Raw genomic sequence first — 25,408 nt, forward strand, 5'->3', positions numbered from 1 at the left:
ATACACACGATGTAATGCCCAGTCCAAGATACAGGCAAGACGGGGAAGTACCTAGGTACCTACCCAGGTAGCCTGGAGACCCTTAACCGAACAGTGTTCAGCCCACAATGATCGACGTCGCATCAGCCAAAGGAATCGACCCCCCAGATCTCGCGCCAAACAACCGACAACCATGTTCCGTCGAATGGCAGAGCTCGGGCATATTCCCCATGGCCGCTACGGACGCGCGCCGTCTCAAAGGTGCGTCGACTTCTTTCACCTGCCAAATTTGCGTCATTGCTATAGCACCCGGCATCCCGGAAGCGTGATTCTAGAACTTCGCGACATCTCTGACCTTCACTCATACGTTTTCCTGGTGGTGCCTTTGTGTGCCTGTCGCCTCTCTCGATTCACTTTTCGCAGCATCGGTAGTTATTACCTTGGTAGCGTCTGTCAGGGTCTAGACTTACCGATCGACCCCTCGTATAGCGATCACCGAAGCGCGTCGACAAACACCGCCCAACATCTTTCCACGCCGCAAACTCGCACTTCTCTCTCCCGATCTCGAATACGGCTGCGCGCGAAACTTCTTATGATCTGGATACGGCGTTTACTCCATGTTGTTGACTGGTCTGGTTGAGGCGCTCGGAATCGGCTCTATCTTCGGCGGTCGCCACGGTTCGCGGATACACGAGTCGCATCACAACCCTACGCGGCCATAATACTCGCGCCACCACACCACCGTGATCATGATGACAGAGACCGACAGCGGCGATGGCGGCTACTTTCCTATGGGAGAGCGCTCTCGCTCCAGATCTGCGTCTCCCAGCTCGATTCGTAGCGACTCAATGTCAATCCATCTCACAGAGCCGTCAGCCACCATGGCTGCATTTACTGCGCTTCAGTACTTGCCAGTACCGGTTCTTGTCTTATCTGCCCAGAAGACCGTAGTGCTTGCAAACGAGGCCATGGGTCGCCTTTTTGGTATTGACTTGGAAGGTGATCATGATCTTTCAATAGCGGAAGCGTTGCAGGACAAGACTATGGGTGATCTTGGTGTAGATATTCTACAGAACGGCTCTCCAATTCTGATCACATGGGAGGTTCGTTTTAGCCCATGCATTTGCACATGGATTAATCATTTAACTTTTGTAGAGCTTTCTGGATTGCGTAATCGACGACTCAATAGCAAGCAGCTTAGACGAAGATGGAGATTCTCATATGGGCAGCGGCCATACTACACCGACCGCAGCGACTATGCCATCTCGAGGAGAACCCAAGTCAACAAAACCATTGCCGCGCCTGAGCAGTACAAACCTTGCGCGAACAATGGTACGCGACGTATCAGTAGAGGTGGTCATTGCGCCGCTTTCTTTGGATCCCGACGGCACTTTGAAAAAGGAAGAAAGGAAGAAAGATTACGAAAATGCAATGCAGGCATCTTGCATCATATCCATCTGGAGCATTGATGATAATCAATACTACACGCTGACTTTCACAAGTGCAGTAGCTGCTGATAGTGCGCCACCACCCACCAGTCGTATAGTCACTCGTACAAACACAGGAGCTCGCCTCGACAAGTCACGAAGTTCGGGTTCGTCGAGCTCTTCCTCAGGCCGGCGTTCGGGAAGCAGTTCGAATTCGACTTCGAAAGCCGTTACGCCTACTCTACAGCAGCCAGAATTTCCACCCCGAGGTCCTCCTACTAGGGGCAAGGCCGACATTGCAAATTCAGCCTCTATATTCCAAAAGGCAACACAACTCAAGGATGCTATCCTGAACTCTATTACCATGCCCGCATACGGTATGTATGATTCCACACCTACCTGAGGTTCTCCGACTGACTCTTTTACAGCAATGTGGAAAGACCAAAGCTTCGGAATTCCAAACAAAGCCCTCCTGCGGCTACTTTCGAAAGATTCCACCTATGCGCCCGGAGATCAGCTAGATTTTCTCAGCCAGTTCAACTGTTGGACCGAAGATTTCCAGCGCCTTCTCAACCTCGATGAGTTCCCCATTATTGAGGTCTGCCGTACACGAGAGAGAGTCGGAGGACGGCGCATCGGTATGCGACATCCGCTCACAGGTACTCGAATTGTATATGAGATCAACGGCGAGCCTGTATTCCACGAAGAGACTGGGGATTTCCTTGGTGGTATAGTGATCTTCAAGGATATCACCGAGTATACCAAGCAAATTGCCGCCCAGATTGAAGAGAACGAGAAGCAGTTTGAGTATATTGCAAACTTCATGCCGGTCATGGTATGGACGACTACGCCTGATGGGCTCCACGACTGGTTCTCTCAACGGTGGTATGACTACACAGGGTTGACAGTCGATCAATCAATAGGCGAAGGCTGGCGCCTACCGTTCCATCCAGATGACATGGCAGCAACTGCTCAACGTTGGTTCCACTCCCTCAAGACAGGCGAAGAATACAACACAGAATACAGATGCCAGCGCTATGATGGAGAGTGGCGCTGGATGTTAGGACGAGCTTTGCCCTTTTACGACGACTCCGGACGCATAGTCAAGTGGTTCGGCACATGTACAGATATCCACGATCTTGTCTTGGCTCGTCAAGAGGCTCGTCAAACAAGAGAGCAATTGCAGCAGGTCATCCAGCACGCGAAAATCGTCCTCTGGGTTATTGATCGCAACAATGAGGTCAAGGTCCTGGAAGGCGATATGGCCGCTACCGAACGAACCAACAAGGACAAATTGGTTGGAAAAAATGTTTTCGATGTCTTTGAGTTGCGCGGCAATGATCGAGCGCGATGGCATGGACCTATTCAGGAGATCCTACAGGGAAAACAATCAGCTGAGGTCGTGAACGGCAGATACATGTCGGAAGCTCGCTACTACCGGACCCGTCTAGTACCGCTCATGAGCACTTCCAGGACTGCAGGCGTCGACGGCAATACTTTTGTGAATGGTGTGATCGGTGTTTCCATGGATATAACCGAGCTGCGAGAAAGAGAAGAACAACTCAAGGAGCAAGAGAAGGAGAATTCGAGGCTCCTGGCCAACGAAGCGGCAGCGAAAGAAGCAAGTCGGATGAAGTCGCAGTTCTTGGCTAACATGTCACACGAGATCCGAACACCTATTGCTGGCGTAATTGGCATGTCTGAACTCCTCTTCGATATGAACCTGGACGAGGAACAGAAAGAATGTGCCGAGAACATTCATCGAAGCGCCAACAGTCTCTTGACGGTAATCAACGACATTTTGGACTTTTCGAAAGTTGAGTCAGGACGGCTTGACGTTGAGGAGGTGCAGTTCAGTCTCAGCGTCGTCCTCCGAGACGTGAACAAGGTATGTCGCAGACTACAGCGTATGACCTCATTGTCCTTACTGACCCGCTCAGATGATGTCTTTTGCTGCACAGAGGAAGGGTCTGGATTACCAGAGTTCCATACAAGATGAGGTTGGGGCAGACCTGCGCGTAATGGGAGATCCAGGCAGATTACGGCAAATTCTCACCAATGTGCTAACCAACAGCATCAAGTTCACCTCGGTGGGTACTGTAAGACTTGCCGTCTCCATCAGCCACGAATCAAAAGATATGGTCACGGTCAACTTCAACGTTGAGGACACTGGGATTGGTATAGAAGAAGAGGTCCGCAAGCGATTATTCCAGCCCTTTAGTCAGGCAGATTCGTCCACGGCTCGACGATTCGGCGGAACTGGCCTGGGTCTAACCATCAGCAAGAACCTTGTTGAGCTCATGAAAGGTCAGATATGGCTGGACTCGAAGCTGGGGCAGGGCACTACTGCTACTTTCTGGATACCATTTACTCGTGCACCCTCGCAAGATGGAGAATCACCCTTGGTTCATCTAGAGTCAATTCCGGATCGACTTCAGAGCGACATGTCAGTCTCTTGTGGCAGCTCGGAAGGCCATACACCGCCGTTGACACCGCAACTTCCTAATGGGAATTCATCATACCCGTTGCTCAAATCAGCAATTCCGGATCATCTGATGAGCCTTCCCGACAATGAAAGACAGGAGATTCACGTTCTCGTTGTCGAGGACAAGTAAGTTGCGCTTGAGCATGTTCTCATGGAAAAGGTGATTAACAAACGACCAGTCACATCAACCAGCAAATCGCGCTCAAGACAATCAAGAAGCTTCACTTCTCGGTCAATGCAGTGTGGAACGGCCAAGAAGCTTTGGAGTATCTAATGCAGGAGTTCGGCCCTTCGCACCCACGCCCGGATATCATCCTGATGGACGTTCAAGTGAGGCAGCTTCGTACGAGATCTTGCACGTGTTGCTTGCTGACAGAAAATGCAGATGCCTATTCGAGACGGTTACTCCGCTACCCACGCAATCAGGACAGAATCGCCGTGGCGCAATATGCCCGAAATTCGAGGTGTCCCGATCGTTGCCATGACGGCTAGCGCGATTCAGGGCGACAAGGAGAAGTGTGTATCGTGTGGTATGGATGTAAGTTTTCACCAGGCACGTCTTCGGATTCGTGATATAGGAGATGCTAAGACTCAGTAGGACTATCTCGCCAAGCCAGTCAAAGGGAAGCTGCTGGAGAAGGTAGGTTTCCCCAAGCCAACTGGTGGGTCCGCTAACAATCAGAAGATGCTTGTGAAGTGGGCACTCGAAGGCCGGCGAAAGACGGCAAAAAGCAAGCCACCCACAAACGACAATGATCGACATGGCGTCGCAACCCCAAGCTCCAAGGTGGGCTCTAGGGCAAAAGATCACCCGCGAACGGCAGACTTGTCGGTTGAATCTGAAACAACGGCGCAGGCATTGACCGCTGAACTTGACCGCCTCCACTACCAGAGCGATGCAGCATTCACAAGGTCCAACGAGAACGAGGGTGAGAGGGCTATGCGGCGTATTCACGCTGAGGAAAGAGACACGAAATTGCGCGACGAAAAACTGCTTTCGCTAGTCGGGCCACAGCTCATCCGTCACAACAGCTCTCAGGGGCCACACAACGAACCATCGATGCCTCTGACCGAGGCAAACATTGAGAAATTGGCCCATGAACAAGAAACAGACTCTCTCACAACAAAGAAGCCCGGTTCTCTGGATGAGGCCGACTCGAACAGGGCAAACAATGCTCACAGTATGAGCAACGCGAGACAGGCTACCTTGGCACGACCGGGGCTTTCAAATTCGCGCCTCCATGACAGTGAACGGACGGTCGTTGAGCACGTCACTCGATGAAATGCTCAGAGACGAATGCTCCATCACGACCACCGTCATTTCAACATCGATAGAGCCTCGACATGTCGGGAAGACACCCGCGCCTTCCTTCCTTTTAGAGACGAAGCATTGACAGCGCACAGCTGCACCACTTGCTCGAAAGGTCAAGTCAGTCTGCAAGAAAGAAGTCATGCAGATACGCTTAGACACTCAACCACAGTACCGGAAACTTTTCTGAAAGATAGGGATACATCATAGGGTAGCGACAGGAAGTTAGATGCTGGTGGTGCTCGGCGACCATGCAGCCTCACTTCATTGGCAGGGCTTTCAATGCCAATGCATAACCTGACCCGTTCAGGCCCCGAGATGCGAAGACCCATGCGATGTCCTGGCAGAAAGGAGAATGCAGCTTTCCTCATGCAGTATGCACGTGCTCGGGGAGATCATGTGCATCTGATCACATCCTGGTCGTCCGATGATTCTCCTTGAAGCCGGTCAAAGAATGAAAACGTGGATTTCGACTCGAGTCAACTGTCAGAAGTACCCCACCAGCAAGTTCGAAGCATTGGCATTGCGCGTCCTTTCGGGCGCATAAAGGGGAGATAGGGCTGTAGTAACGGCTGTAATGCCGCATAATCAGATTAGGAAAGAAAAAGATTTTGATCTGCGAACCACATCACAATTCTCGTGTCCCTGGTCTCTCGTGACTCTCGAAGGGGAAAGTGTTTGCTTTTCGTACCCAATTCCTTGGCTTGACAGTGTTGATCATGTACCTTGTCCGTTAGGAGGGCGGGAACTTTCTGGAGATCATGCGATAGAAATCGGACATGCAGAATCTCCAGGTCAAACTTTGTTATGGCACAGACGTGCCTTGCGCAGCCACCCCCAAGATTGACAGCCTGACAGCCCGCGTTACTCCCGCAGTTTCGATGAACGTTACATCGGGCGGGTTGAGAACTCGTAAGTGCGGCTTGCCGAGTCGTAGCGCTCTCTTGGCTCACCACGTTTCCATTGGCTGTAGCGCGCAATTGCACCGCTGCCCGTGACTAGTGTTTTTGCTAGCAAATGGACCTGGTGGTTAATGTACCAGAGCGTCGGGAGCACTTGATTCGCTGCCTCGCCGACTGCTTTTGTTTTGCGGTTTTACTGCTGGCTTTTTGTCGCTGGTTTAGGCGCTGTTCGGTTCACCTGCTGCCCGGATCTAGCAGGAGTTTGTTCGTGCGCTACGTGGCTATGGAGCGGTTGTTGAGCACTAGCTGCACACAAGCCTCGGCGGAGATGGTTTGCGCAGCCAATTCGGTGCTGCGCAGCTTTCGTCGTGAACGTGTCCAACACGTGTGCCTGACAATCACACGCTGCTGATCGATCTCGCAGAGCCGCATATCTGGCTCATATGAAGATCGCGGGGAACGCTTACTGAAGATCTCCAGAACTATGGGATGCTGTTGCACATAGATTGTCTGCAAAGCCGCAGGTATCTGGAGAGCCGGCTTTGCTTCTCCACACGCCTTGTGCTATTGCTCGTATTGCAAAGCTAGTGTGCGATCTCGGAAATAAAAAACAATCCACCCTAGAGCTTATCGAGTACCCAAATGGCTTGGCGGTGGGCGTAGGTGGGCGCAGGTGGGCGCAGGATGCTCACAGACAACGGCTAATAAACTTCGGTGATCTGGCATGGCTTGCGAATGCAGGGTCCAATGTCCAAATGCCGAGCGAGCGGCTGCCGACACCCTACGACCTTTGCGACAGCAGATAGCGCTGGGGATGGGTCACGTCCACTTCTTTTTGGCCTGCTGTTCTGATGCTGATGCGATGCACAGCGCGGCGTCAGATGCTGCACTCGATTCACCGGCCACTCGAGTAGGGTACCACTCCCGCCGACAGCTGCACACGCAGAGTGGCGGCAGAGGCAGACGCAGCGAAGTGGAGGCCTGACGCTCAAGTGACTTTGATAGTGCAGGCTGCAAGCTCGATGTTGAGCGGGATGGCGCTGCTCCAACAGATCTTGCCCTGCATGACCAGGCCCCGCGGAGCCACGAACACAGTGAGGGGGTTTGCAAAGCAGCTCCGTGCGCTTGAGATGCAAGGCGGCCCTTTTGTCCCAACACCTAACCACTCACGTCGACCAGGCATGCAGCGGTGAGATGGCAGGTTCCGAGTGCATGCTTTCTGCCCATTGCCACTCGTGCTCGCGCTTGCATTCAGACAAAGGCCCCAAGCCACGACGCGCGCTGAACGCCCAACACAGCGTTCTGCCCGCTGGTATAACGCACTGCAACAATGGCTGGTGTGCAGCATGGTCAATATCCCGGGCGGCAAATCATCTGCATGCTTGACCGCTCCTACATCATCCTGCATGGCCTTCACTGTCGCCAGGTACCGCTTGGGGGCTGCGCCAATGACAGCTCGCTTACGGCCTCTAGCGTCTGCGCTAGGGCGGGCTTCCTATGACGACATTGCCAGCAAGCACCCATGATGCGCCCACATCCTACAGCACCTTCCACCAGCGCGCGTGTCAGCGGGGTGTGCAAATGGGCCTTGGCTCTCATCATTCCTCCCAGCTAACCATCCGGTCCGCGTCAATGACAGGCCGAAGATACGGAGCACGAAACGACCTGTCCCAATCGTCGACGCTGTGCTATCGGCTCACGATTTCGTCATTGGTGGATATAGCGACCGCACACACAACCAGCCCTGCTACACATGACGCCTCCATCCCAAGGGCAAGCCGACATTGGGGAGTGCGACTGATTGGAGCTCTGTGGGAAGCCAAAGTGGTGTCTTCCTCAAGACTCGGCCCAGCGTGTGAGTCGAGTACAGTTACATGGTGCCGAGCAGGTACACCGACTGCGACCGACGTGCCTGTGGTGCCCCTATTGGACAAGGCAGTTCCCGAGACTGTCGTGGATGCCGCAGCTCGTGACCCGCCATCTGGCTAAGCTACAGTCGTTGCAGCCAAAGCAACATGGACGGCGATCAAACGCTTGCCCATTGCTTAGGTATGCGCACAGGCGCTGCTTCAGGGGACTAATTTCACGTCGGGCGCTTTTTTTTCTGAGTGCGCCGTGCACCGACGGAGAGTCAGGAGAGGGGCGGAACCAACGCTAGGACAGAGGGAGAGAAACTCACAGAGTTCGAGTTTACGCAACAACGTGGAGATAGTTGTGGCGGTCCGACTCCGCGACGCGAAAGCAGCCTCTCCGGCCAGTGTCCGGCGCGATGCACCTCGAAACCGCAAGCTTGCGAAGCCGCCTTTTCGGTCCCTTTCTTGGTTGCGGTGGAGCGTGCTGCTAGGCGACCGTTGTTCTGCAGCGTCGAGTGTCGACAGTCTCAGAAGCAATGCTTAGGGGGTGATCAGATATCGCCAGGATGAGGACACAGGGCAACTCCCAGGCCTGCCGCACTCGTCAGCATTACTGCGGAGCATTTCACTCTTATCGCTCATCAGGCTAGCGCTCATTGACCAAAACGGCAGGATGCAATTGTGAGTGAATGCACTAGTCCGCTTCCATGCCCCTCGTCGACCCTGGCCAAGTGGATGCACGCCAAAACAAAAGCCAAAAATCCCTCCCGCGCCTACCGCCCGCTGATTCGCAGCTGTCTGGCAGAGACGAAAGGCTTGCCTAGCGGCGAGGGCTTGTTTGGCGCACCACTGGCCTCTCACGGGTGAGAGGGCTGCCGGTGATAGCGCAATGGAGAAGCGGTAGACGCTGGCGTGAGTAAACGGGAGCTGAAGGCTGTTGAGCCCACTGCGCTCAATGGCGCGGATGCCACATCGGCCGTGGGCAGGCCATTGAATAACGCTCCCCACACGCTTAAAAGCAGCGTGCAGAAAGATGCCTTAGCGCAAACCATCCCTGTCGTCACCGACGTAGGTGCTTCCGGGGTCTTCAGCCAACTTGCCTGCTCACTATGCTTGGCTGCCAGCCTATGATGGAGGTGCTGTGAACCCAAAAGACGTAAACGCTTCAAGGAGCGGAATTTATCAGTGTCTCTTCCCCGATAAATCGCCTGCTGATCAACACTCCCCAACCTCTAAGCTTTACTCAATCCTAAATTGTCTCTTGCCTTAACTCGTACCAGAGACTATCAATACTGCTTTCATCATCGTTACCCTCACATCCTTACTTCTTTGTCGCTGGTTTGCTTTTGGAGCGAATAACGTTACCGAACCTTCCACCGCGACACGCAACACGCAACCCCAGCCCACACGGTCCGCCCCTGCACCCGCTGGGCATTCTGCTCCTTGCAAGCACTGTGCTTCACTTGAAACGCTCGAGCGTCTGCCACCCAGTCACTGGTGTCCGCTTTCGCCCTACACCTAATCTCGCTGGTTCATCGCCACGGCTCCTGGTTAGTACAGGTCAACTGATCGACATACCAGAGGGATTATCTTTACTCGACTTGGACTACCACTGCACGGGAGTCCCCAGTGTCAGAGTGAATTCAAAAGGTCGCAGATCCCACCACTGAGTACCTGTGATCGACCATCTCCACGTTTTCAACCCTCGAACTATCACGTTTCACACCTGGATCTACGAGTAGAGTACCTGTTGTAACACTCACATTCGTCTTCTTGTACCACCTTCTCCTCCGGTCCTTTCCACCTTACCTCCGCAACCCTCGACATCGCAATGGCAATGGCAGTCGACAACCGCCAGCAACCCCAGCTTAGCAGCATGGGCTACGATCACATGCGCTACCCGCAACAACAACCACACTTCACCAACCCGTGGGTGTCCACCGGTGCCTCGCAGCAGCAACTGTACCAAACAACGGTCGCACCCAATGTAGACGCGCAACGGCCTACCAGCATTGCGATCCCGTTCCACAGTCTGCCAGTCACAGCTCCTCCCATGGGACAAGGTATTACTCTCCCGGACGGCACTTTCGGAACAGAGAACTTACTTGTTACGTCTGAAGATATCATGTCGCGAGGATACCCTACTGGCTATGCTACCTCTGGGTCATCACCAAACCAAACCTATGCTCCTACTTCCGCACCCTACTCTCAGGTGGAATATGGCAACACAGAAAGGAGCCCGTACGCATACCAACAGGATGCTTCCCGCCGCTCTTCACATCCGTCAGTCCCCTCAATAGCCTTCTACGAGTCCGTAGAGAGCGCAGCCCAACGACAACGCCAAAGTTCACTTGTTGACTTTAGCAGAATGAACGCACAGCAACCGCGCAACAGCTTTAGCGATGCGCTTGACGCAAGCCGTGGCATGGTCTCCCTGAGTCAGTCAGACATTACTCCTAGGAATATCTACGGCTCTCAAGGAACCAGCCGCAGCTCGACCGACTCCTACGGCTTCCCTTCCGCACACTCGACACACTCGTCGATCTCATCAGGCAGCTATGGCCCGAACGGGTACTACGGTGGTGAGGGCTCTGTGACAGATTACAGCTCTGCCTCGGAGTCTGTTGATCTTGGCAACTCGCGCACTTTGCCCCGCCCCAATGCGCTCCTCGGTGCCAACATGCCTCCTGCGCCTGCGTCGATGATGAGCCAGTTCAGCTCAAAGGTCTCCTCCAGCTCGCAAAAGAAACACAAGTGCAAGATCTGTGACAAGCGCTTCACACGACCAAGTTCGCTACAGACGCACATGTACAGCCACACTGGCGAGAAGCGTAAGCACTCCCTAGCACACCTCCACGTACATCACTAACATTATGACAGCATTCGCATGCGAAGTCGATGGCTGTGGCCGCCACTTCTCCGTCGTATCCAACCTGAGGAGACATCGCAAGGTTCACAAGAACGACGGCAGCATCGACCACCCTTCACCGGAGAGCGTCGATCACTAGGTGATCACCACCTTGGTCGCATTTAGTGCCTTGCTTGTCTCGACCCCGTCCCAGGACCCTCTTCAACCGCTTCGTCGCACACGTCTTCAGTACATTTAATGTTTTGAGATACCACCGTCGCGCGTTTCCTAGTCACGACCATAGATCGAAACGACAACAATCTGGGACGGTCCTTCCCTTCTACCCATCGCTGCCCACTACGGTTTTTTACTGAGATACCACCTGGCCCTCGACCCGAGAGACCACCACGGCGTTCTGGTGTTCCGAATTACGAGTATTCCGTTTCCGAGCGATTTTCAACACCCTGTAACATTACGCGTTTGTCTTATCCGGGCCTGGTCCCTTGCCGCCCGCCGTTGCTTATTTAATCTTTCGACATCGCTCGACAAGGGTTTTGACCCATAGTCGTCATGGAGCATTTTGTCATCACCGTTCGCTTATACCCTTTAATATTTTAGACTCTCTTTTAGCAACCACCCTATCCCGACATAGAGTCGTGCGGAGGGTCGGTTAGCACAATGACGTTTGTACAGTAGTAGCTTGCAGCGCGCGCGCATAGGTGCCACCCACCGAATGGGGGTACAAGCCAGGATGGCTTTCCGACAGACACTGAGTCGTCGAATACAGGCAGCGGGATCGAAATGACGCATCCCTCCATATTGTGGATAGGAACGCGGCTGAATCAAAGACCCTTGTTTAATCCCATGCATACTATCTCCCGTTTTTTCTCTGTCTCGAAAACTTCCAAATTCTTCTCACCAGCTGACATAGTGACGGCAGCGGCCCTTTGGTTCGGGACCATGGCGCGGTCTCCGGTCGTCACTTGCGATACCTCGGTCGCCGGTTTAGCCAACGCGACCCTCGTCATGACCTTGTCTCCGCAATGCCATCATTTGGCGTCCCGTGAGCGGTGGGCTTACGACAAGGGGTCGGTCTTGGCTCCCGTCATGCAGCGTCAGCCCCTTGCTAGCCGCAAGACCCTTCTTACCTCAGCGAGTGGGATGTCTGCCGCCGCACCTTGGGCCGCCAAAGGCTTTGGTTCTATGCTATCATTCGCTTTCACACCCACCGGTCCCGTCACTCATGGTAGCCCCTGCCATCAAAGTCGGAGTTGCGTACGAGGCTGAGTGGGACGCAACGATGTCACTTGTTTCACTCGAAAGCGCAAAGCCCCATAGCTGCTGACGTCGGGCTTTCTCTCTGCGTCGCGTCGGCTGCGGGACTTTTTATTTTCTCTGCTTTGCAAGGAGTGCCAATCACGATGCTCGCTTGTAACAGTGGGTCACGCGCTGAAGACGGTCCGAAAGCAGCCTGAGATGAGATCGTAGTGTGCCTGACGGCTGTAGAGTCGTGCCATTTTTCGAGTAAAGATCGTCGTAGGGACGCGACGACTTACAGCATCGCGAAACTTGAGGCAACATATCGCGTTACGAGAACGTGACGAGGCGAGTGCGTGACTCTTTCGCTCCGCTTGCTACTGGTTTCCGCCGCGCCTGTTGGTGCCCGGAGAGTGCGCTGTAATCTAGCTTGCAATACCGCCGAACCACCACTCAGGACAAAGTATCTCCGCCATGGTCCTAAACACCTGTCTTTTCGCCACCCGCTCCGGCTCCTCTATTTCGGTCGGCCTTTGAAACCGCAAACCTTGTGGCCACCACACGGAATTGCAAGCCATCATGCAAGCCAGTGTTGCGTTTTTGACCGTTGGTTCGTAAGGGAGACACCCTTTCGCTTTGCTATCCTAATCTCCGGCGATCGCGTCTCCAAGTGGTACCATGCACCGACACGCTCACCAAGCGAGGGCGGAGTGCCTTAGCTGAAGCGAACTGGTGTCGTTGGGTTATAGTTCCGCATACCATGATATTCCAGGATGCGAAGTCCACAGCCTACCAGCATGCACTTCCTGCGCAACCGTCTCATGTTAAGCGACTATGGCTGGTAGTATAATCTCAATCCTGGTCGTGTCTACGCCGCCTGAAAACAACTATATGAGGCTTGGGATTGCATGCATTAATGCCCTTGCTATTCTTGATCTTGACGAAAAGAAGGGTCTCTGCAGTGGTTAACGACAAGGATGGTAGGACTATGACGATACGCCTCATCTTCACTACACATTGCGGTGCTATCATGTCATGAAGAATTGAGGGAAGCAGGTTCGAAAAGCTCATTCGCTACCGCTATCCCCAGATGATGTACTATGAATCCTTCACAATCTCTGGCTGCGACAAGCGGGACTTGCACTTTGCATTCTACTTGGTGATCCACTATGCTAACCCTCGTCAAGCATGAAATCCGCTTCGCAGAGATGAAGCCGCCAGCAGACTACAAACACGGCTTGCGCGTAACACAATGCCAAGCCGAACTCCACCGTCATTCCTCGAAGCAAGCACCAGATTCAAGCAACAGGTAATCTCCACTACAGCGCCAGCTAGTCAGCACAGATGCGTTGTCGTCCGCTGGTGGTGTAGTACGTTATCCTCCCCAAAGTGGGTCTCATATCGAGATTGAACCAACCCCGCGTTCCCAAGTCTGATCTACGACAGTTTCAGCCCTCCCGCGCCTGTTGTAAGGTATCCACACGCTGAACACGCGCAGCTCCGGGTGCCTAACCGATGCTTTTGTGCCTTCCTATTTTGTTGGTAGGCGTGTTAGATTCCGTGTCTCGGGACCCATAGGACGCGCAATCGTCCTCTCGAGCAAATTGCTCGCCTGGAGAAACTTTGGTACTCTTTTGTAATTTCAGGATTCTTGTATTCCGCCGCTTTTCGAAGCGAGCGGTGTCGGAGTCTTGGGATCGGTGCTCACTCGCGTCCGTAGGAAATTTTCTGTCGCTTCGTCTTGTTGCCGTCATCGTCGTCGTCGTCGGCTGCCTTCTTCTTCTTGCTTCCTCCTGGCCTCGCTCCGTTCGTAGGTTGGCTCGATTCACGCGTAGGGAAGGACGAAGTCGGGGTAGGAGCGTGCGATGGCGTCGCGGAGCCCGGTGTGGAAGATTCCTGGAGTGCAGTCAGCATCAATTCTCTGGCTGTCCATGAGCAAGCGCGGTATCTCTCTACGTACCCTCAGGAAGCTTGTAGAGCTCCGACTGAATATCCGGTCTGCATCACTGATGGGCGCTTTCCGTCTGGTCGCGGTACCTGCTCCTCCTGCTGTCGTGGTGGTCGCCGCTCCCTTGATGTAGTTGTCGAAGCCCTTGATAATGTTTCCGGCGCTCGTCTCTTCGAGGTATTGCGTCTCGACTCGGAGGATGTTGTCCTCTAGTTGTAGCTGCCATGGATAGTCAACACGGAAGTTCACAACGCGTCATTGGCTGCACTGACCAGACTGTTGTCGATGATGCGCTTCTTGTTGAGCGATTCGCGCAAGTCGCGTCGCAGTCTCTCGTAGTAGGGCATTCCGCGCGAGCTGTCTGCACCCGTGTTGTTTGCGCTTCCTGGCGCCGCGTTTTCGGCCATGGTGATTCTTCGGATGTTGGCTTTTGGTAATTCCGGAGGTAGAGGTCACGGCTGCAGCAGTTGTCGTCGGTCCCTAGTCCGGTAGATCCCAGGTAAACGGTCGCGGTTGCCTTTGGGTGAACGCGGAGGCTAGCGTTGCTGAGCTCGGGCCTCTTCAGCAAACGCAACTTCTAGATCTCGAGCAACGATGCCATCGCACCACATCTCCTTCCCTCCTCCCGCCTAGCTGCCATCTGTCGCCTGTACAGTCGCCGACACCTTCCGCTTACCAACGTCGCGTATACCTGCTCCGGACGCGCTCCAGCACCCCGCGCCGAACCTCCGACCTCTCAGTCGCAACAACAAATCAGAGAGACCTTGCCCGCGTGACAGCGACAGAATCTCTCCCAATAACCCAAGCAGCAGGCCCATCCTACTGTGTTTGCGACTTCACAAACATCGTCGACGGTTTTACCAAGGCAACAACAATCTTGCGCCCGGTGTATACCAACCCTCGAGGATTGCTGCCTGAACTATGGCAATGGACGCCAAAGAGATTGAGCTCCGTGGCAAGGCCATCGGAAAAGCCGTGGCCGAGGGCGAGCCAAGCGCTTCTGTAATCAAGCTGCTCAACGACTTGAAGACGGGTGTGCAAGCGACCGAGGATCTCTTGCGCTCAACCCGCATTGGTGTCACCATCAACCGTCTGCGATCGCACAAGGACCCGGCTGTACAAAAGCTGGCGACAGAACTGGTAGCAAAGTGGAGGGACGAGGTCAAGAAGAAGCAGCCACCCAAGATGAATGGTCCCGCAAAGGCAGCCGCGAACGGAGGTGCAGCATCTTCGCCAGCGCCTCCACCCTCAGGGACTGCGTCACCGGCCCCCAGCCTGGCCAAGAAGAAGCACGATGTCGCCGCCGACAAGCGCAATCACAAGACCGACAAGGTCAAATACCAGGTCACTGGGGACGAGGCACGCGACAACTGCGTAAGGCTGATGTACGATGGCCTGGCCTTTATGAGTGAAGCGAGTAAGTTCGAGAATATGTTGACCTTGTACTTGACTGACATGAGCAGTGCCGGACGAGATCCTCGGTGTCGCAAAGCAAGTCGAAGCCGCCGCCTACAGTAACGCAGGTAGCGTAAACAATACCTACAAGGAAAAGATGCGCTCTCTCTTCCAGAACCTCAAGAACAAATCGAACCCTCAACTCCGCAGGCGCGTATTCAGCGGCGATATACCCGCGAAGCAATTTGTCGTCATGACACACGACGAAATGAAATCGGATGCGCGCAAAAAAGAGGACGAGGAGTTGGAGAAGCTCAACATGAACCAAGCCATGGTTGCACAAGTCGAAAAGGCCATCTCCAAGGAGTTCCAGTGCGGCAAGTGCAAGCAGAAGATGGTCAGCTACAGTCAAGCGCAGACTAGGTCCGCTGATGAACCTATGACTACGTTCTGCGAGTGCATGAACTGTGGTAACCGGTGGAAGTTCTCATAGATGGTGGTCGATTGTGTTCACGTGTGGTGCAGATTGTACGCGTGCGTGGTGTATCAGTATAGCGGGTTGCGGCAAACATTGAGTAGCGGGCGTTTATAAAGGTGGCATCGAGGGTGTCGGTCCATTGCGGAAGAGTGTCTGCGTTTCGACTTTCTAGTCTAATCTGCGGAGGAAAAAAGCAGATGCAAGCTTCTCTTCTTTCGGCACTGATGGACATGGTTACTATATCAAATATAATTTGGACCCAATTCTTTCACAATAATCATCGCTTCAAGCATGTTTTTTCTAGCATGCAATTGCCATGTCTTTGGACACTCTCGAAAGTTGCTCAGACTCGATGTAAGAACAAGCCGTTCTTGCTGGACGACCATCTGAAGGCATTTGTATGTATAAATTTGCTCTGCGAATGATGACCAACGTACTTATCTCCAGTAAGAGCAACTCCTCCAATATGAGCTCAGGTCTTATCCGGACTTGAGGCCCTGTCTCCTTGTTATTACCTCTCTCGCTGCACAGAAGCTCTCATGTTTCGACACGATTTGAGCCATCTTTGTGTACTTGTCTACAGCCTGTGAAGCCACAACAACCCTTTTGAGACTTTCAGGCATGTCCTCCGCGTCGTAAGAGTAGATGATTTCTGGAAGTTACGAGAAATAAACATCTCGAAAACTCACCCTGTCAAATGATAGCCCGCATGCAAAGTCGTTTTGATATCACCGGCCAAGCACAGCACTGTCGAGGTACAAAGTGAACACCCCCACCGTGCATAACCCAACCCAATAGACTCGTAACAGATATCGAAACGATAGCAACGAAGAGGTCACAGCAGCTCGAGAAACAGTATAATTCGCTATTCTTGTCGTCGCCATGGACTCGCAGTTTTGCTCAAACGAGTACGCTACAACGGTATTCCGAAGATTGAATATGCACAATACACCCGCCCAATCCGTGGGGGATGGTAATTACAACGCCATCGTCAAGTGAACAAGACATAGAGAGAGACTGCGAGAGGAAAGAAAAAGGTAACTATGCAATGCACCGCCGACGCTTTGGGTTTTCGTCCTCATCCGCTTAGAAGAGACTCCAACAGGGGAAATTGTTGGATCCAAAGCTAACAATGCAACAATCAACGACACTCGTTTTGCGGCCCGGCATTTCAAGTCTCCTAGAACTTGAACGTGCTCTTCTTCCGCCCTAGACTGAAGCGGTTCTTGCCGTCCTTGTCGGTGTCGGTGGTGGGTGTATCGGGCGGGTTGTGCTCGTCTGTCGTGCCGTCGTGCTTGTCCTTGCCTCCGGACCAGAATTTGGGTTTGGCTTTGAGACTCATTGATGTGTGCCTAAAACGACTCAATCCGCTCATACCCTTAACGCTGCCAAAGCCATTCGCAGCCTTGTCCTTCTCCCCGACCGCACTTGGAGGTGGCGGTACAACCTCCCCACTCGCGACGCGCTTCTTCTCTTCTTCAGCTGCTGATGTTTTGCTGGCTTCGAGTGCTGCACGAAGGTCATCTTCTTGTTTGCGGTAGTTTTCGCGCCGTTGTATTTCCATCTCTTTGCGCTTTTCCCTCGCTTGCCTCTCAAGCTCCTTCTCCTGGGCCTTCTCCTGGGCCTTGCGTTCCTTCTCTTCTTTGCTCTTACCGAAGAGCCCGAGATTACTTTTACGCGCAGCGAGTACGGGAACCTGAGTTGTGGTATGTTCGACTGGGTGATGGTCGGTGTTCGTTTGAACCTGTGCAAGCGGTGGGGCGGTAGCTGCATGGTCGAGGCTCGCGAATTTGTCGGCCTCTTCCATCGTGGGGGTGGTCGCGTTGTGGAAGGTATGATATGACTGGCCGTTGACCCCGTTCGCTTTCGGTGTCGTGACTTCTTCCTGTGCCATCTTGGCAGCTTGCTCTGCTTCGGCGAGAGCGTCGGCTTCCTGTTCCTTCATCATAGCTTCTTCTGTTGTCTCCTGGTAAAACAAGACGTATGCACAAGCGAGCACATTCTCTCCACCGAAAAAGTTCCTGACGTAGGCCTTGTCTACCGGTTCAACCATCTCGTCGTCAAACAATAGCCAGCCTCGATCTTGCGTCTTGATGATGGATACGTAGTGACCATGATAGGGTCCACCTCCTATGTGAACCACAACTGCATATAGCTCGTATAGTCTGTCTGGGTCTTCTGCTTCATCGGTGGTGTTGAACAGCCGGAGGTAGAAGGGGTATACGACGCGGTGGAAGAGCTTTTGCAGGCGCTGGAGATCCTCTGTATACTTAAAACGCTTGAGATGCAAGGCCAGGATTTTGGGCAATCGCTTGATCTTCATCCTCTTTTCCGCCTCTTGCAGGCCTCCACAGTTGTCGCAATGAAATTTGTTCCGTTCACACAACATCTCCTCTTCTGAGAATTTGCGCAAACAGCTCGTCACTGACGAGTGCTGTTCCAGATCGACAGACAGGTCCAGGAATGCCTCGTCTCGCTGTGATGTGTTTTCGCATGTGAGGCATCGTGTTTCGGACGTTAATGTGCCTTCAAACAGCTCGTGTACCCACCCAGAGTTTGACTTGGCAGAGGCCACCGAGTTCCGCGCGGTCACTACTTGGCCATCCGTTACAGTCTCGCCGTCCTCGGTTATCTCTTCCACTTGGGCTGGGCGACTCTTGGAGTAATTCTCGACATTATCTACGACCTCGTTCAGCAGTAAGTTCAGGAACTCGTGTGCATCCTGGTGCATAGGTGTCCGGAACATCTCATTGTCCCGCCGCAATATCTCGAGAAGTTTGTGTGGGCTGACGACGCCTATGCGTGATCTGTGTGCTATGACGGCCTCGAATATATCTTTCAGCGATGAAAATAGCGATTCGTTCATGCCGTATGCGTTTGCGTTCTCGTAGTCCATCTGCAGAACCGGACCGGCCGCCAGAGCCTGCTTCTTCTTGTACTCTGGCGAGTCTTTGTTATCCTCTGGCTTGGTGCCTGGGGGTTGGTTCGTCGCGCCTGGCGTGGTAGCTGGTTTTGCGGGACTTTTGGCATTGGGGCTAGAGAGTGAGGTGCGCCCCGTGGGCGAGAGGGCTGTACTCTGGCCATTTGGGAGATTTGTGTTGAGTTTGAGGGGGCCTGACGTGGGCCTCTCGAGGGCTTCTGGGAGTGAGCGCGCGGGGAAGTTGATGACCTGTTCTCGAAAGGGCACTGAGTAGTATAGACACTGTACTATCGAGTTGCAGTAACTGGCGGGCAGTCAGTATGTGTCGGGACGGGAGTGGACGAGACGTGTACATACCATGTGCTTCCAAACTAGAGCATAGCGTAGTCAGCAGGCGGCTCGCGAAGGGCGGTTACGTAGCCAGACTTACATTCTCAAAGCCGAAGAACTTGTCGCTGCCGTCGCCGCGCAGAGGGCCCGCGTTGAGCAGCAGCTTCTCCAGCGGCGTCACCTCGGGCGCGTTGGGGTCTTTCCTGACGGGTATGCTGCCGGTCGCTGGGCTCAAGGGCGGCTATGGTATGTCAGTCAGGGCCAGCCATTGCCGATGAACGCGCGACTCACAGCACCGGACTTGATGCGACTGAAAAAGGAACTCATGGCTGGGGTATCGTGCGCAGGGAAAGGGTGGGGTGCAGGCGGACGAGGGCTAATGCGACAGCACTTCAGGCGATGTGGGCACGGTCGTGGTGCGAACGGGCTGGGGAAGGTGCTACTGGGTGCGGGCCCAGGGTTGTGGAAGGAGCGAAGGGCAACATGGAGGCCGGCAGAGGTACGAGGCGTGAAGGATGCAATTCACGCACAGCGGCTTGGAAGGCTGGCACGTTGGGGAAGCAGAGCCGGAAGACGGACCAAGGCGAGGCGAGGCATGGCTCTTTGGGATAGCTAACGCGACTAGAGGCGCCATAAGAGAGGCCGATGCCGAGAGATCCCCACGACCTGGCACACGCGACCCCGCCAACGAGGAACCGCCTCGGACTAACGCGCTGAAGCCAGCCGTTCCATCCAATGCTGTCCCGGCCAGCGAATTGTATCACCCACGCGGTGGGGCGCGATACCGAAGAACATGCATAGAACATCTGATGCTGATGCCCCCATCGCGACACGCTGACCCTCAACGGCACGCTGCCCAGCCCGCCGACGGTGTGCCTGATGGACAAGACGCTCAGCCGCCTGCATCGAGGCTAAACTCCCACCAGTCATGCGCCGCGCTTCTAGAACAAGACTGGCAAGCAACCGTGGCGCTTGTCGGCTGCCAGAGAGCGATCGTCATTGGGGGACGAGGGAACTGCTTCTAGCGTCTTCCCATACTGTGGTTGTGACATGCACTGCAAAAGTCCAGAGCATGACGACACCAGGCCTGACAGTCCAGAATTTCACCCCCGCCAAGTCGCTGTCAACTACACTCAAAGTCCAACACTGACACCCATCTCAACATATTGCCGGGGCCATGCACATGATTCAATAGCAGGCGGGCACCCTCCCGTCTTATGCAGCACGGCACACATCCCCCGCATATCAGCTTCGACGACAGGGTATCCATGGTGGGTCCGAATGGGTGTGCGGCAGTCATGCGTTCATGTTAGTTCCGTATTACTCACTACATTTCTACCTTTGTCGCTGTGGACGACGAATTACAAGGAGTATACACGTACTACATACACTTGCCTCACGAAAATGCCCAAGGCGGGTGTGCATTGTTGTGCGCCTGCCGTCGAAATAGCCACGCGAGAATCTCAGCCACCCTTTTACCCGAACTCCATCTCAACTCCTCCAAATGCTGATAGCCCACGGAACACAAATATGACACATGAATAATACAACAAAACAGGACTTAGAGTCTCCGCAATCGCTTGCCGGCTCCCAGCTCGATAGCTGTGCGGCTGTTAAGAATGAGCTCCTCGTTTCCACCCTCTGGCGGGTTGGCCTGGATGTACTCGCGCCGTATGCGTGCGGCTTCTTTGTCCCACGTGTCTACGCGCTCCTTGAAATCTGCTGTGCTTGCCGTCGCGTCGTCTCGTGCGTTGCTGGCTTGGTCGAGGTAGGGCTGCTTGACTTCTTGCTCTGCCGTGCGCCACCGTAAGCCCACAGCATTACGGATCTCTTGCTTCGGTGCTTTGGCTTCAGGATTGCCTGTCCTAGCTTTGTGGGCGTCATCGCACTCCTGCTTGCAGATGTACCAGAAGTCTTTGGTGAAAAGCAGGAACGGGTTGACGCCCGTACGTCCTGGCTTGATTGGCCGTTCACCAATCTGTTCCAATATAGCCCCTATAATGGCAGCTTCATAGTCTTCGTCGCGTTGTATCCGCCCAGATTTGTTGTCTCTCGACTTCGACGTTGATGTTGGAACGGCAGGCTCGAATCGGCGTTTCGTCTCGACGCTGGGTGTCCCTGGCGACTGTTCGATCTTGACCACTTTCTTTTCAACAAGTGGGCTGGGTATTCTGATAGGTCCGAAAATTGTCTCAGCAACCTCCGCAGCAACCCGAAGGCCTGACAGGTAAGCGCCGTGCACCGTTGCGGGATGTGTACCACAAGTCGCTTCTCCTGCGAAATGTAGTGGGCCATGGGGTCGCGCCATGATATCGTAGTCTCCTGCTTGTGTCTGTGGCCCGACGTATGAATAGCTGCCGCGGGCGAACGGATCTTTCTTCCAACGCGTCACTATCGCTTCTGTTGGGAGTGGAACGTGGTTCGGTGCGAACATCGCGTCGAGCCGGTCCGTGACCTCTTTAACGAGCTGATCGTTCGATGTCGCTTCGGCGTAGTGAGCAGCGTCGCCTGCCATCAGCGCTATCAGCACTGGCTTTCCGCTTGTTTTGATACAGTTCCAGAAGAGATAGAATCGTCCGCGTTTCGCAGAGTAGTCTTCGGGTCGCATGCTGGCTTCCTCTTCTGCTTTGTTGAGCAGGCCGAACATGTCTCGGTCTGGCTCCCAGAAGGCCTTTTCGTACACGAGAACAATCTATGCACATTATTAGAAAGGGTAGCAATCGTCTCATAGTTGAACTGACCTTGTTGAGGAGACCGAAACCCATTCGTTCGATAACGTCCTGCTTCCAGTCAGGTAGAGGAGGCTCGAACTTGATTGACCCGGACTTCAGCACTCCCAGTGGGGTTGTCAAAACAACCTGGTCGGCCTCGTAAAAATCGCCGTTCGTGCACTCAATCTTGACAGCTTTGCCTAGATGCTGCTCCTCGATGTTGTAATGAACGGCTTTGATAGGGGTGTTGAAACGGACGTCAAGCTGACTGGGACATTGCCAGAGGCCGCGCGGAACTTGTTGATATCCTCCAATCACCTCGCTGTGCTCGCCCTCGAACTCATTGCCGATGTCCTGATCCCAGCCGCTCAGACTGAGCTGGTTGACGCTTACTGCATTCGCATATTCGAGATTAGCGTGATGCCAGTTCAACAGACGCATGTCTCTAGGCTTCAGATCGACAAGCGATTGGTATTGAAGAAGACCTTCGTCCATTGTCTGCCCAAGTGTGGGATACTGGGACGCTTTCGCAATCGTGTCAAGATCTAAAGACTGCGTCCCTAATGCACCTGCTTTGAGTTCCCAACCCATACTTTGCACCGTGTCAGCTGCTGTGACATCCGGGTTGAAGCCAGCGCTGAGTTGGTACGCCCTACCAGCTAGCTTCTCCACCCCTGTTGTCGGTTTTTCTTGCTTCATCGACGCGGTGCTCGCAGCGTTTGCGGAAAGGGGAGCATCGGAGTGTTCTAATTCGGCGACGGTAGGACCACCAGCATCAGCTGGCTCACGGCCAAAGGCCATCAGGTCACGATCACCTTCTACTGTCCTATGGGCTGCTGGCTTGTTTCGGTATGCTGCCGCTCGTTCGAGGACGTCATTGTATAGCTTCTCCACCAAGATGTCTTGACCCCTCTCTACAACCGTGCCATCGTAGTCGTAGAGTATAGTGTTGTCGCGAAGACCGTGGTAGGGTATGCCGAGCTGACCTCGGATGATCGAATTCAACGGGTTGCCGTGTTCGAATCCAGTAACGATCTGAGCGCCCATCTCAGCTGTACAGCGATGCCCAGGCGGGAGTGTAGAGCCGGACTGCTTGAGAAAAGGGTGTGAATAGACACGGCCTCCAACGCGTGGGCGAGCTTCAAGGACAGTAATCTTAGGTGGCAGTTCTCCTGCTTCTGTCAACTGATCACCAAGCTGGGCGAACAGTCCTTCCAGATGGCGAGCGCATCCTAACCCTGACATACCCGCACCCACCACGATTATGGTCCGTCTTCGCGCGACCTTGGCTTTCGACTTGGGTAGTGTACCAGTAGTATTAGGCACCTCAGCGCAGCCGAAGTTGATGTATCCGTTCCTCATGAGCCACAAGTGTGCCACCTTCGCGAGGCCAAAATAACGCTTGTCACGAGCGCATCCCGCCGCTTCTTCGAGAGAGACGTATACCAGAGGATTGCGATGCCACAAGCGAAGTATCGCGTTCCTGATGTTTAGGTAGATGGTAACCTGGGCGTGAGTTACATGATCTCGTAATAGCTCGTACTCAGCAGGATGTAGAGTGAATGGGTTGAGCCGACTGTTCTCTGCTGCTAGGATACATTGCCTACCAAACTCTGGCCAGGAAAGCTCTGCAGGTATGCTTGAATTCGCCTTCATCTCAATGACCTTTCCTTTCGCCGGAAGAGAGTTTGTCCTTCGATGCTTCTTCGGCTGCTCGTGTGACTGCGGAAGCTCGGGGGTTGAAGATGCATGTGATGTGCGACTCAGGCTCTGTGGTGTTCTTGTCGTAAACGCTGCGTCCCTTCGATGGTCTTTCAATGATGAGTGAGGTTTCGCGTCGTTTCCGTTGACAATCGCATGCGAACCGCTGCCCTTCAGATGCGATGAATATTTGTTCGGGATATTAGTCAGGCCGTTGATGCCTGAGTTTGGTGTGAATGGTTTTTGCAGTGGCGAAGGTGTATAGTTGGCTCCATATCCATTAACGAATGCACCTGGAGTAGACTCCTCCCCTTCGTGACTTGTGCCAAGTTCTGATGTATCGCGAGAATCGCCGTAGTGCACGGACGACGCACTCGATTCGCGGCCGTAGCCCAGGTTGCTAAACCCAGGTATAGGTGCGATGCCGCCTTTCAGATGTATGCTATCATTAGACATTGGCATCGATAGGAGATCATCGTGAGTTTGGTCGAAGAGATACGTGCCGTCATCGAGTGCGGTGGGATCGGCTGTGGATGCGATGGAGAACATGCTGATGGAGACCCGGGGAGGGAATGGGAGGCACCTGACGAGGAAGCGGCTACGGGCCGCAGTCAGTAGTTGGCCACAATTCCACTACGAATGTCAGAATGTGTAATGAGTGAGAGTTATTGCGAAAACATGAGGGGTTCGGTTGAAGTTGTAGCGATGGTGGCAGGGTGCAAGTAGACGATAGACCTGATGCCCAGAGTTGGAGGTCGAGGCACGAAAAGAAACGCGCCATACCCACCTAGGCAAACTCCGTCCAAGCCAACCCCGTCGTTCCTGACTTCATCCCTCTCCCGCCCACCTCGAGGCGCCCATCTGCCCTCCATCATGGCCATGGTGGACTTGCGCATACTCTCTCAATGTTAATGTGTAGCTTGGCATCCAGGAAGCGCCGATAGCTGCAATGCTGACCCCGCTCTTACGGAAGCGAGCAGTGCTACAACTCGTTGCGACACCCAGCTCCAGACATCCGTATCTCCATCTCGAAGGCCTTCACCTGGGTCTAAATACTGCGCAATACATGCATGCAATCTCCTCATACTTCTTCAGCAGTCGCGATAGCATGGCTTCGAGGCTTTCGATCATGCCGTACATGGCTGCATTCATCAATTGCGCCTCCTGAGGTAAGGCTCGATTGGCGAAGCTGACTGAGAAAACCGATAGAAGGATATGAGGGGAAAAGACAATACATGTTATTGTACATAGCAGGTACTTCAATACGTATATATCACTCTGATTGGATCACGACTGATGAGACATACAGGACCCTAGAAGTCACCTATTTTCACAAATTCCTGCGCAAACCTTCACCGTACTAGATCCGAGACTGCGACTATACCATATCCACCAATCGAGACTCATCATACATATCGTCTATGCGGATCGCGGCCTACCGAGTTTCTAAAATCGGAATTGGACGATCTTGACTGCGCGTTGTAGTCTACGAGGCACTATTCGAGATCCCCTTTGCTCCCTCGCAGACTTACGTGTCATCCGTTGCACAAAATCCTTGGTGCTGCGTGGGTTGTGATGGCCTGCAAAGCCGATGGCATACTTTTAAGACAATAGCTGGTGCTACACCATGGGCTCAGGGCTGCTAGATCCTGCTAGCACAACCCATCGCAGCCTTTCCCTGATTCTGGGACATATAACGCTCGAACACACAGCGACGCTTAGAAGAATGTGTGCTTTCATCGTGGCGCACCGTACTTTTGCAGCTCCCGGGTCGAAAGCCAACTGGGCGTCATGTCATTGACATACTGATAATGCACCTGAACACGATAGAATGGTTGATAGTCTAATCAAATGCACTTTACATC

At 53.7% G+C, this 25,408-nt stretch overlaps 6 protein-coding genes across 6 annotated transcripts; 3 read left to right on the top strand and 3 right to left on the bottom strand.

The window, feature by feature from the left end:
• Positions 1–860: 860 nt before the first annotated feature.
• On the top strand, positions 861–5,173 carry J4E86_004744 (uncharacterized protein; the record flags this gene model as incomplete). The annotated part of the gene is made up of 7 exons (XM_051445281.1): positions 861–1,082; positions 1,135–1,783; positions 1,835–3,294; positions 3,347–4,017; positions 4,071–4,221; positions 4,277–4,429; positions 4,490–5,173. 7 exons carry the CDS (start codon positions 861–863, stop codon positions 5,171–5,173), a joined length of 3,990 nt encoding a protein of 1,329 aa, XP_051303378.1.
• Positions 5,174–9,786: 4,613 nt separating this feature from the next.
• On the top strand, positions 9,787–10,963 carry J4E86_004745 (uncharacterized protein; the record flags this gene model as incomplete). The annotated part of the gene is made up of 2 exons (XM_051445282.1): positions 9,787–10,786; positions 10,836–10,963. 2 exons carry the CDS (start codon positions 9,787–9,789, stop codon positions 10,961–10,963), a joined length of 1,128 nt encoding a protein of 375 aa, XP_051303379.1.
• Positions 10,964–13,764: 2,801 nt separating this feature from the next.
• Positions 13,765–14,415, bottom strand: J4E86_004746 (uncharacterized protein; the record flags this gene model as incomplete). Its single annotated transcript, XM_051445283.1, has 3 exons — positions 13,765–13,956; positions 14,021–14,227; positions 14,281–14,415. The coding sequence occupies 3 exons, from the start codon at positions 14,413–14,415 to the stop codon at positions 13,765–13,767; spliced, it is 534 nt and encodes a 177-aa protein (XP_051303380.1).
• Positions 14,416–14,929: 514 nt separating this feature from the next.
• J4E86_004747 (uncharacterized protein) lies at positions 14,930–15,896 on the top strand (the record flags this gene model as incomplete). Its single annotated transcript, XM_051445284.1, has 2 exons — positions 14,930–15,425; positions 15,472–15,896. 2 exons carry the CDS (start codon positions 14,930–14,932, stop codon positions 15,894–15,896), a joined length of 921 nt encoding a protein of 306 aa, XP_051303381.1.
• Positions 15,897–17,061: 1,165 nt separating this feature from the next.
• On the bottom strand, positions 17,062–19,458 carry J4E86_004748 (uncharacterized protein; the record flags this gene model as incomplete). Its single annotated transcript, XM_051445285.1, has 4 exons — positions 17,062–19,105; positions 19,159–19,172; positions 19,232–19,372; positions 19,423–19,458. 4 exons carry the CDS (start codon positions 19,456–19,458, stop codon positions 17,062–17,064), a joined length of 2,235 nt encoding a protein of 744 aa, XP_051303382.1.
• Positions 19,459–20,692: 1,234 nt separating this feature from the next.
• Positions 20,693–24,092, bottom strand: J4E86_004749 (uncharacterized protein; the record flags this gene model as incomplete). The annotated part of the gene is made up of 2 exons (XM_051445286.1): positions 20,693–21,823; positions 21,873–24,092. 2 exons carry the CDS (start codon positions 24,090–24,092, stop codon positions 20,693–20,695), a joined length of 3,351 nt encoding a protein of 1,116 aa, XP_051303383.1.
• Between the last annotated feature and the right edge of the window lie 1,316 nt (positions 24,093–25,408).

The sequence above is a fragment of the Alternaria arbusti genome (assembly GCF_024043155.1).
Source record: "Alternaria arbusti strain BMP 1465 chromosome Unknown scaffold_5, whole genome shotgun sequence".
Taxonomy (NCBI): domain Eukaryota; kingdom Fungi; phylum Ascomycota; class Dothideomycetes; order Pleosporales; family Pleosporaceae; genus Alternaria; species Alternaria arbusti.